Raw genomic sequence first — 12,310 nt, 5'->3', positions numbered from 1 at the left:
AAAAAATAAAATGCCTTTATTTTACTCACTCTCAAGCCATCCCAGGTGTATATGACCACTGTCTTCTTTCATTCACTCAAAATGGCTGCACAAAGGCTTAATGAATCTCATCTTTTGAATCTCATTGGTTCCAGTGGTTACAAGACACACGACAACCAATGAGATTCAAACCTTGAGATTTGTAGCGCTGTGAAGCAGCAATGTTCTCAACGATTGGTGCTTGTGGTCACGAGACAACCAATGAGATTCAATTTGCCTAGAAAAGTAGTCGTACCCTAATCTGGTTTTTAAGTAGAACTTTTGCCATTTAAAAAGTGTTTTTATGAAAGAACATCTTGCTTTTGTGAGCATACATTTGTGAGCAGGACGATTAATATTTTGAGCTAATTTAGTCATGTTTGGATATAAATAACATTATTACTTTTCTCACTCAAAATGGCCGCACACAGGCTAAACGAATCTCATTTTTTGAATCTTTATAATGGAATGTAGTCTTCAAAAACCTCACGTTGCTGATTTTTAAACATTCGGTGACACTTGCACCATAGGCTTCTATTGTCAGTGTATTTTGTTCTGTAAACACATTTTCCTTTGCCTTTTCAAACTTTACCTTACGGTTTTCTGTTCTTATTACTCTTCAAAATGACTTCAGCATCACTGGCATCAATTACATGACAGAACATATTATGCGTTTGTAAATAAACAGAGGTTCTCATTGAACTTGCCTTCAGCAAGAGTAATTATGCTGCAAATAGGACTTAAAATTGTGTGTGAAGTGCGTTATAACATACAAATTTTACTCTGTAAATATTCCGAATCGGACACATGCCACTGACTTTCTGATTTTGAAGAGTGTGACTCAAATATAAAGTGACTGGCTTTTAATGAATTGTGCAATTACACACAAACCTCAGCCCATTGGGACAAGCTGGTAATACGGTGACAGCAAAAGATGACATGAGGGAAGCCAAATGAGAGAATCGAGGCCTATGGCAGACATCAACCCCGAGAGAGTGAGAGAGAGAATTAAATAAGAGGTGCAAAGGAATGAGGTTTTCAAAGCCTCCCCATGAGCAAACACAGCTCTGAATCAGACACACCAATTTAGAATTGGCTCTTACAAACACACTGGTGAAAGGACCTCTTCAGCTGCAAAGTAATGTCCACGCACGCACGCACACACACGCACACACACACGCACACACACACTCACACACACACACACACATAAAGTGTGAGTGAATGAGTTTGTTCAGAGCTCTGGGGAAGGATGTTCCCCATCAGGACATGTTTGAGTCTGAAGAGCCGACAAGACACCAGCAAACAAACATCCACAGTGCAGTTTTTTTGTGACACTTTCTTATTTCAGAAGTTTTGGGAGAGGATTGCATTGTAGGATCACATGAAAATTGTATGCCGAATGCATTAAAATTTAATGCACAGTATGGTGTAAATGACTTGAGTATTTATTTCATTATGTAAGCATATCACCTTTAATAAAAGCTCAAAAGAGCTCTTAGTGAAAAACAAAAGAAAAACTTAGAAAACATGACACATTATATAACAACTAGTTAAAATGTACCTTGTATTGTAGATACATTAAAGGTATAGCTTACCCAAAAATAAAAACGTGTCTCATTTCATTTAAATCCTGTGTGATTTTCTTTCTTCTGTTGAACACTAAAGAAGATTTTTTGAGAAATGTCTGTGTGGTTTTGTGTACACGCAATAGAATTCAATGGGTGCCAAATGGTTTGTTTGGTTACCAACATTCTTCAAAATATATATATAAAAAGAAACTGATTTGGAATAAGTTATTTATGGGTGAACTGTCCCTTTAAGTGTATCCAGCTACTTTTTCTTGGTTGTAATGTAGCAAATACAAAAGGGTGGCTTGAGTAAATGCTATATTTGTTGGGGTAACCTATCCCTTTAAAATTGTAATATTGCAATGTTTGTCTTGTTGCTTGGCACATTGTTTTCTATGCTGAATGCTAATTTATAAAATCATCTATTCTCAAATCAATATTTTATATTCACACATTTACTTATATATGATATATTTACTCATTAACTCATATTGCGAAATAATGTTCATAAAATGAAAATAATGTTTATTCAAATTAGCACCTTCAGAATGATAAAAGCCCCTGGCTCACAAGTCTGTACTGACTGTATATTGTCATTGATGTATTCTGCATAAGTTATGCATTTCCCTGTGTTTATCTTACAGTAAAACAATTTCATTTTAATTTGAAATATGCTTATCAAAAATTCCTAATAATTACTGAATGCCTGCAATATAAAATTGAGCTGAACGCAGCGAGCATTGCATATTTTAGGAGAACGTGACAAGCGAGTGCTCATTTTGTTGTGTTTATTGAAAACATTTTGATTGACAGCATAAATCCGTCAGGCACAGACTGATAAGAGTGTAAAGAGGTTTAACAGCTCGTAAGGGGCACAACTGAAATAGAAGGGAATGTTCCAGAGATACAGCGATATGAAAAGAATAATGAAAAACAAAACACAACAACACTGTTAGTCAACTATTCCATTGGCTTGTTAAACCGAGAGGGATGCAGATGAAGGCTGAATGATAAATGACCTCACTGCATTAAGAAAGAAGTACCTGGAATGCAATGCGATTCGTTCATAAGAAAATACTGAAGCTTTGAAACGAAAAAACACACCTAGATAAAATCTACTGGACATATAACGATCATTTGCAAATTTAAATCTATAACTTAATTTAATATCTTAATTCTAATAAGAGCTGAATGGCACTATCAAATAGAGCTTAAGAGAGGATGCATGTGTGTCAAATAAAGAGGCGACATCAGACTAGTATTGCTAATCATCCAACCACTTCAAAAGTGCTGGAAAGTAACATAAATCTGTTCGGAAGTTCATGTAAACATTAAAGAAAACCTTCTTCAACCGCTGAACGCATCTTGGCTCTACCTCCATTCTATAATACAAAGCATTAAGGAATGCTGTCCTTTTGAATAACATGAAGGTCATAAAACAAAAAGGAAAGGATAAGCAAAAAAATCAAAATAAAACATAAATACGAGGAAATAAATACTGATGTTTTTTTATAAGGAGGGGTAAGGACCAGCAACATTGTTTGCTATGTTTGAAACAATGCGAAAGGGCCGTCAGTAGTAGAGCAGAGGATGCAAAGAGCATCAAGAGGTGAGCCAGAGGTTACAGGTTGTACAAATAGATCCCAAAGTCTGCCATCCAACAACAAACGGTAAACAGACTCCATAACGGACAAACATCAAAACACCGTACCTTTAGGGCTTGTTCACACATGGCGTCGTCTTGCGTCCACTTGCGCAGTTGTGTTTCTATGTAAATGCACACTAGACGGATGTCTTTGTCTCAGCAGCTTGTGGTACAAGTGCATGTGCAATGCATCAAATTCTGTTTTGTTCCTAAACGCAAGAACCCGCCCTGTGTGAACGGCCCCTTACAGAACATGATGTCCCTCAGCCGGAAAAAGAAATGACAGAATGATTTCATCCACATTTATGAAAATCCATTCGGAGAATTAAGGTAACGAAGTGCCTTAGAAATATTTTTAAGGAACACCCTGCTTATACTCAACGTGGCTGTATATTCAGACCATACGTCACAATATTCAGCCGCTTAACTCCCTCTCAGGCACTTATTAACAAGTACAAAAATTAAATGGTTTGCTGGAGGAGGGAAACACTCACGTCACACTCTCACAGCCATCTCGTATCAAATCTACAGTTTCGTATTTTAGCAGCAAGCGAATCATCCCAATCTCCTTTTCTCTCCCATTATATATTATTGCCAGCTTTCTGCTTGATTGCAATTGTCTGAGGACACCCTGAGACACGACCAAGCTATCCCAGAATGCTTCGCTTAGATTTGCGGGGCCAGAGACAGTCATCTGACAGCCGTGCATGCTAGAATTGAATAGCAATAAAGGTTCTGTACTCATTAACATAGGACTCAAAGCAGAGAGGAAGTTGAAGATTTTGGCACTTTGCGAACATACCGACTCAGAGGATTACCTCAGAAACACTTTTTAGTTTAAGTAAAAGAGCAAATAAGAGCATTCTTAAAACAAACGTTCTTAATATGGTTTCACCATTTAGTTCCTTCATATAATACGGTGGGAAGAAAGGACCACAGTGCCTGCCCTCGCCGAGGATCACCACTTTTCTAATACTATGGGAAACGGTCTACATATATATTTATGTGTGTGTATAGAAATTGCATGCATGGAAGCCAAAATATGGCGAAATGACAATTTAACAATATACAAAAATGTGTAGTTATGAAAAGTGCTGTAAGTGTGAGTCTTAAAACACCGGCACACTCTCCTCCTCACGAGAAAAAGCACTTGTGGTCCTTTACAATAAAATTCAATACTGAGATAATGGGCAAAGCAACATTTGGCAACCTTATTTCATTTTTTTAACGTTTCAGCGTTACGCTGTCCTGATATTGCCGATTTTCGTACATTTTCGTCCCCGTAAACTAAGAGATGGAAGAAAAGCAAAAATAAAATAATCTTGTACTTTTGTTGTCAATAACTTAAAAAAATTGAAATCTCAAGAAAAAAACAACTTTTTAGTTTACAGTACCAAAACCCAGACTATAATTTTAGACCTCAACCCCTTTAAAAACCTTATGTCTATAAATAGCTTTACAAATATACATGTTAATTCAAATAAAACTTTTGTTTTGTTTTTTAGATTAAATGTTTACATGATCTCAACAGTGTACGCTCGCTAGCAATGCATTGTTCTTAAAATGTTATTATTTCATGATTTTTCTTAACATACAGCTACTGACTGCAATATGATACATATTTAAATCTATATATTTACAATAAAAACTTTTTTTAGATACATACGAAGCACACAGTTATATTCTAATTCAATCTCACATCTAGGAGACAATTCACTCTCGTTTCTCATCTAGAGAGGGATGATAGAAGTTCCTCGTGAGAAAACAATGGAGCGGAGAGGAGAAACTGGCCATGGGTTTAGTTTTCACTCCAGTCAGATATTGCTGTGAAAAAACGTCCTGTTGGCGTCCTCTCTTTAAGCACAGAGAGAATTCACTTGTGTGTCAGGATGATACTGTCACTGTTACGCAGCAAACAGTGTTTATTCATTTTTCCTCTTCAACGTCTGTTTGCTTTTTGGTAGGCACGGAATGGTTTCACCCTTCTTGACTGTGTAGCGTAAAGGAAAACAAAACTGGCCGAATACAAAAATAGGAATATTCTCTTTTCAAAAAGCTGAATAATGATTTGGAAGAAAATGTGGAGCTGTGGAACACAAACAGCTGAAAGTCTGAAGCTGCTTCATCATGATTTCCGAGAGTCTCGTGTGCTACGCTTCTCCAGTCCACCGAAGGTCTCAGAGCAGAACCCTCACGGCACTAAACCGGAACTCTTTATTGGAGTGCTTATGTTCGTATGACCCCATTGCTGTGGTGATGTTTGGGGAGGCAGGGCTCATCCGGTAAAGAATCGTGAGCAAACACAGAGTCATCACCGGATGAACAAGTGCTGTTGGAGTCTGGACAGGTAGGTGAATACTGCTCGAACGGCACTGACAGGTCCAAATACTCCTAAAGTGAGCAAAGAAACACATTAGAATTGCATGCAACTGGTAAGTATATAAGCATGAAGGTGTTTGATTGAATAACATCTCTTACATCGGTTGAAGTCATGGAGAGAACTCTGTCATGATCCTCCACCAGCTGTCTGAAGGTGGGTCTTTGAGAAGGAACAGCGTGCCAACACTCTCGCATTATCATGTACCTGCGCAAAAAATATATATTTCTATATTTAAATATGATTTCTATATTAATTAAAATATTTTCATACAATAAAAAACATTACATCATTTATAATTAAAAATATTATTCATATTTATACAAGCTGTGCATGTACTATGTAATCTAACACCATCATTCCCTATACTTAAAGAGATGCATTAATAACATTTTAAAAGCTTTTTTCTTCTGAACATCAAAAAAAATCATGGGCGTACAGTTCATGCGTGCAGTTGGCGGGTTTATCCATCCGATGGCCCTCCTTCAGCAGTTTAAACAGCTCCTCCACTGGGATGCCCGGGTACGGTGAGCCGCCCAGCGTGAAAATCTCCCACAACAACACCCCGTAAGACCACCTGAGATGCAAGAGAGGTCAAACTTCAGAGCCAATATGATACATCAATCACAGGAAATGAAACCGATACAGCTATGCTCAAAATAATCCAATGTGTAGTAACAATACTCTGTCAATCCCTCACTCGCCCACTCCATCTATCTGTCTCGCTCTTCCTGTTTCTCTCTGGGGTGTTGATACTTGGCAGATGTAAGAGAGCAGTTTTGTTGGTTCTCAGTCAAGCTTATAATACATGTCTGCGATATGAGACGCGAGTCTATTAAACTAGAAAGAGTGTGTGCGCGCACATATGTGTGCGTGTTATCGCAGGCTGCGCACTGTTAACTCAGGGCTCTTTTGTTTGGACCCGCTCCTCCCACGCCACCACTGAGCAGTGCTAATCAAATTAGCCACGCTAAGAGACAACAGGAGCTACGAGCCAGCTAACGCTAGCTGGCCGAACACACACACATGCACACACATACACGGCTAGAAGCCTTATGGGGCTGAATTGGCTGGTCATTATATCACTATCCGTTCATTAGCTTTGTGTCAGAGTCAAATCTCATTTACGGACATCAGCAAACTTGCGTGGTGCGCGCACACAAAAACAAGCAAACTGAATTAAGAGATTATTGACTCATATATCATAGCATAAGTACCGCCTATAGACCGAGACAGATGAAATTATTTTATTATTGCAGTCACAGCCGAACTGTGATTAAATTGTATTGAAGTGTATTGAAATGTACAGTGTGCGTGACAAATATTTGGTCTGCCGAGAGCATTCATAAACTTTCACACACACATTCACTCAACCGGCTTCGATGTTATCGTACAGTTCACTCGCATTCCTTTACCGCTCGATGAACAGACGGTATGAAGGAGTGAAAAGATGAAGTGACAGGAGTAAAGAGGTGATATGCACGGCAATGTAAACTCACACGTCGCTCTGGTGCGTGTAGATGCGGTCGAACAGTGCTTCTGGTGCCATCCATTTGACGGGCAGACGACCCTAAAAGACACAGATCAGTCAGAACAACAATAACGCTGAGCCAGCAGACGGCCGGAGAACATCAACAGGCCTGCGGCTTAACCTCCTACTGTCCTATCGAATACAAATACACTTCAGTAGCCCATGTCAGTACAAACCCAACAGCATTCCACTCTCTAATGCACTTTAATCTCGAACTGTCCCATCGAATAGCCATGTAGTTCGCCAACCTCACCCCACACCCAAAACATGCCGTCACTACACCTTACTGTTCCAACGGACACATGCTAGAAGTGTTGGAGAATCTAGTGAAACTGTATTTTGCCAAGCTACTCGTTCGTGTTTTGCTACATTAGAAGCTACTAAGAAAAAGGTGCACTTTCATGTCATTCCAAACCTGTTTGACTTTCTTTCTTCTGCAGAACACAAAAGAAGATATTTTGAAGAACGTTGGTAACCAAACCACGCTGGCCCCCATTGACTTCCATTGTATGCACACAAAACCACTGAGACATTTCTCAAAATATCTTCTTTTGTGAAAATAGTCAGAACTGTAATAGCGGGGTGAGCTATCCCCGTACGTTACGAGCATAGTTTGTAGTTTAGTGAATTCTATGTCATAACGCAGGTCAAGTGTACACTAATGTACTCTCAGATCCTGTCCAATTTGCGTCATTACTCACATGCTCTAATTACAGACTCCAGGTTTCATTCAACAGTCAATTTATTTATAACAGTCTACTCATAAACGTCCCTTCAACAACGCATACTCATTCAACACCTCCCAATCTGACGTTTAAAAATATAGTATCTGACCACATCCTCTCTGCTTTGGTCCAGTGCCACCCAGGAGGGCTATCCTTCAAGCATTCTGAGACTGACCGTAAGTGTCGACTTACGTTGGTGGTCTTCTTGTAGTAGTCAATATTGTGCACGTCTCTAGCCAGGCCGAAGTCTGCGATCTTCATCACGTTGTCCTCGGTAACCAGAACATTCCGAGCCGCAAGGTCTCTATGGATACACTGGGGATGCAAACGTAAAGAGGGTCATCTTTCATTGATAAATGTGGACAAACATGACATCTCATATATACAGAAGTGGAAAAAAATGAAGAGACCATTCTAAAGTTTCATTTAATCAGCATTTCTAGATGTATTGTTGTTATTCCAGTCCAGTGTCTGTTGAATTTCAACAAAGTCAAACCTCAGGAGTGACATAATGTCATCCAACAGCAATGTGAAAGACTGACAGCATGACAAGACACATGTAAACTCTGATAAAAATCAAGGTTATCACATAAAAAATGTTTGAACTTTTCCTTTTCAAATATTACTGTTGTACTGCTTAAAAGTGAATATGAACTTGTTTTCTTTGCGGTATTTGAGGTCTGAAAAAATGCACAGCATCTTTTCTGTTATTTGGACCAGTTTTCATCTTCTGCAAATATGTGCAAATATAAGTAATATTTTAATTTGAAATTTTGGAGAAATGTCTTTAGTTGTTCACAGACGAAAACAAAAATGATTCTTTTACCTAAACACATACCTATAAATGGTTGGACAATAAAACAGAGTAATTCTGAAATGGTCTCTTAATATTTTCTGCGGCTGTACTGTATGTGCTAAAATATGTTACCTTCTTTGAGGCAAGGTACTCCATACCCCTGGCGACTTGATAGGCACAGGACACCAGTTCTTTAAAAGTCAGCGTTTCGTTTGGGATCTTACAGGTGTCAAATGAGTAGTCCATTCCAGGAGGTCTTCTGGCACGCAGATACTCCCTAAGATTCCCTTTGGAAGCATATTCCACCAGCACGTACAGAGGACCTGCATTCACAAAGGTTCACTTAAGTAAAAAAAGCTATTTTCAAGTCTTAATCCATAATGCTGTGCGATCATTTGTGTGTGCTGACCATCTTGTGTGCATGCTCCCAGCAGATTGATGATGTTCTTGTGTTTTCCAATCATCTTCATCATCTCCATCTCAGACACAAGATCTGACAAATCCTTATCTGTGCCGTCATCTGAGACATTGCGTAAAAATAAACGTCAAGTAATGGTCAGAAAAATGACCCTCATTTTCTTTATGCAAAATATCATTCAATTAAATATGAACACACACCTTTGAGCATCTTTACAGCAACAGTGAGAGGTTTGTTGGGTTTCTCCTTATCAATCCCCATAGCTTCAGCCATCACCACCTGACCAAAGCAGCCCTCTCCCAGCGGCTTACCCAGCGTCAGTCTGCAAACAAATCAACAAATAAAATGAACAAATCATTTAACTGAAATTGTCAAGTTATTAAAAAAATGATAAACAGGCAATCGCATTATTTTGGTGTCGACTTACTTTGTACGGGGAAACTCCCATTTAGGGTCTGAGGGCAGTTCGAGCTCAGAGACGTTGGGCAGCATCGGTCCATCGCTGGATGACAGGCGTGCAATCCTAACCAAGGGGGTGTTTGAATTCATGGAAGAGTTCGATTCTAAGGATACCTGCTTGGGTAAAAAATAAAGAGAGCATGTTATTGTCCCTGCAAGACAATGAGAGCGAGAGAGCCATTGTAACAGCGAAAGAGAGAGAGAGTAAGAGAGAGAGAATTGAAACAGTAAATATCACAGACAGGAATCAATATTTTGAGAAGAACATCTACTCTCATGTGTTGAGTTACAGACTAAAACATGTTGTCTGTTCCTCTGAGGGCTGTTTGCTGGGTTTGTATCTGTCAGATCTCAGAGTAATGGAAAACAAAAGGGTGTAAAGCAACATTGCACTGCTGCCAAACAAACAGCTCTTATCTGGAGTGGTTTTGTATCCTTTAGGGATGTTCAAGAGGCCACCAGCTGACTTCTTGCTCATCTTTCATCTTTACTTACTTACAGTACACATATATTACTTATGCTTCATCTCGATTCTACAATAAAATCAACTACTCCCGTTATAAAGGGGTCATATGGCGCGAATACATGTTTTTCTGTGTCTTTGGTGTGTTATAAGTTGCCCGTGCATGTTTTAGACATGTAAAATTGCAAAAATTAAAGTGTCGGGCCAAAAGATGCATTCTATCTAAAAGCGAATGCTCACCCAGACCTGCCTGAAACGCCTCGTGTAACCACACCCCCACAAATCTACTTCAGTTTGTGGTTTGATTTGACTAAGACCGCCCAAATGTATACGCAAGTAAGGTGGGCGTACCTGTCAGTACAATTGCTTTGGAACCTGATGTTCCAAATATGGTAAGAAGTGTTACATTTCCTTCACACGCTTGCAGTATTCTACCATTCACTACGCACTGGTTAACTGGCCAATCATAGCACACCTCGCTTTTCAGAGCGATTAGCTTTGTTAAAAATCCTGCGCTTTTCAGAGAGGCGGGGCAAAGAGGAGATACAAACATGCACGGTATGTGGAAAATACAGTGTTTTTTAACCTTAAATCGTGTATACACATTGCATTACATCTAAAACAAACTATAATATTCTTTTTAGCCGTGTCATACGACCCCTTTAAAGGACCAGTCAGTGAACATTTTAGCAGCATCTAGTGGTGAGGTTGTGAACTGCAACCAACGGCTCACTCCACCCCTCCCTTTCGGAGCACTACGGTGGCTGTCACAGGACTAAGATGTCGTCACGTTTTCGCTGCTTTGCTGAAGGAGACGTATTTACAAATCGCGCTCTGTAGAGCAGTTTGTCCGTTTAGGGCTACTGTAGAAACAACATGGTGAATTCCATGTAAGAGGATGTACGTAGATAGAAATAGCTCATTCTAAGGTAATAAAAACATAATGCTTTATTATGTAAGGTCTTTATACACCTCTGAACACATAGTTATGTATATTATATTTCTGTCAATAGTTCATCCTTAATCTTACACACTGGTCCTTTATTATTTGTTTGGAAATGTATCAATAGAATGTTCAGCTTTCAAAACGCATAGTAAATTGTAAATAACTTTGAGTTCATTTGCATTCTAAATTGTGAATGGTCCATCACATCTACAATATGTAACCATGCAGATGTCTATCGCTGCAAATATGGTGTGATTGTGACAGCATCAAAGCAGAAGCAAAGCTTAAAATCTACTCTTATCTAAACCGTCAACACAGTTCTCTCTTGCAAACGCTGCTTTTTCAACTCAGAAACACAGATCTTGTCTTTCATGAGCCGCAGAGAAAAGTATGTCAGCAGCGTTAGGAAAATCAAAACGTCTGACAATGATATCTCAATATTTTCTAAAATTAGATCAACCCGCAGTGCTGAGCTGAAAATATCCACACGCATAATCAAGCTTCAAGCTTTTGAAAATGAGAAGAAAAGAGATTCCTGTGTAAGATGAAACAATGTCAGACTTTGGTTGCTGGAAAAAACGTGTAAAAGAAGAAGAGAGATTGAGAATGGGATAAAGATTACAGACACTGACAGAATCTGAGTGTGTGACAGCTGCTGTGCTTTAAAATGTTTAAACAACTTGAGAGTAAGTTTCACCAGGAGTGAAACGTGATCTAAACTCTGTCCATCAGAGGAGAGAAGAACTATTTCTTCTTTATGAGACACTTCTTACTGATGTGTTCACAAAAGCATACAGCCCCAAAACCTCTCTATTAAACAACCTTTGAGTTTTGTGGTTATATGTTATATGTTTTTAGAATATAAACAAATTGAATTAACACAAGTTGTATAAACTCTAACCATGTAAATGATGCATTCATAGTAATGAGGAGAAGAGACAGAATGAGAGAAAAAAGAAAACAGATTGATCAAATCTTGTATCTACTTTCTGTTACCTGTCTCTTGAGAGGGAATTTGGACAGTTTTTGCACAGGTGGGGCGGGGAGGGTCTTCTGCGTGTTCATTCGCATGCGACACAGGATGATGATGACCATGGTGAGGATGAAGAGCACGCAGCCTGTCACGTAGATGAGGATGTCAGCGTAATCGTCTTCTCTCTCCATCTCCACCGCTGACAGATCAAACAGATCAAAGATTAGATATGTGCACTGTGATTATGTCACCACGTGTGCTGCTGTTATACTGTATACTACAGACCGTGATCTGTAATAAATCTTTGACTGAGAAGTTCAGTTTCCTACACTTGTGTTTCCTTATCGGCAGGGTCCCAAATGAACACTCACTAAGTGCCAAAAGTGCC

The 12,310-nt window shown here is 39.0% G+C and overlaps 1 protein-coding gene across 6 annotated transcripts in view; it reads right to left on the bottom strand.

Annotated features, from left to right (window-relative positions):
* Positions 1–2,360: 2,360 nt before the first annotated feature.
* fgfr3 (fibroblast growth factor receptor 3) overlaps positions 2,361–12,310 on the bottom strand; it is a 39,406-nt gene continuing 29,456 nt past the window's right edge. For 4 of the 6 annotated variants that reach the window (XM_057341492.1, XM_057341491.1, XM_057341495.1 and 1 more), the window contains 10 exons: positions 11,946–12,121; positions 9,509–9,657; positions 9,282–9,403; positions 9,073–9,183; positions 8,796–8,986; positions 8,060–8,182; positions 7,111–7,181; positions 6,051–6,188; positions 5,713–5,818; positions 2,361–5,625 (listed from right to left, as the gene is read on the bottom strand). In XM_057341492.1, coding sequence (XP_057197475.1) covers positions 5,461–5,625; positions 5,713–5,818; positions 6,051–6,188; positions 7,111–7,181; positions 8,060–8,182; positions 8,796–8,986; positions 9,073–9,183; positions 9,282–9,403; positions 9,509–9,657; positions 11,946–12,121 — 1,352 coding nt within the window. In that variant the 3' untranslated portion in view covers positions 2,361–5,460. The remainder of the gene's footprint in view (positions 5,626–5,712; positions 5,819–6,050; positions 6,189–7,110; positions 7,182–8,059; positions 8,183–8,795; positions 8,987–9,072; positions 9,184–9,281; positions 9,404–9,508; positions 9,658–11,945; positions 12,122–12,310) is intronic. The other 2 variants (XM_057341493.1, XM_057341497.1) reach the window with 1 other exon arrangement.

Source organism: Triplophysa rosa, linkage group LG9 (genome assembly GCF_024868665.1).
Source record: "Triplophysa rosa linkage group LG9, Trosa_1v2, whole genome shotgun sequence".
Lineage (NCBI taxonomy): Eukaryota > Metazoa > Chordata > Actinopteri > Cypriniformes > Nemacheilidae > Triplophysa > Triplophysa rosa.
This window is presented reverse-complemented; position numbering and strand designations above follow the sequence as displayed.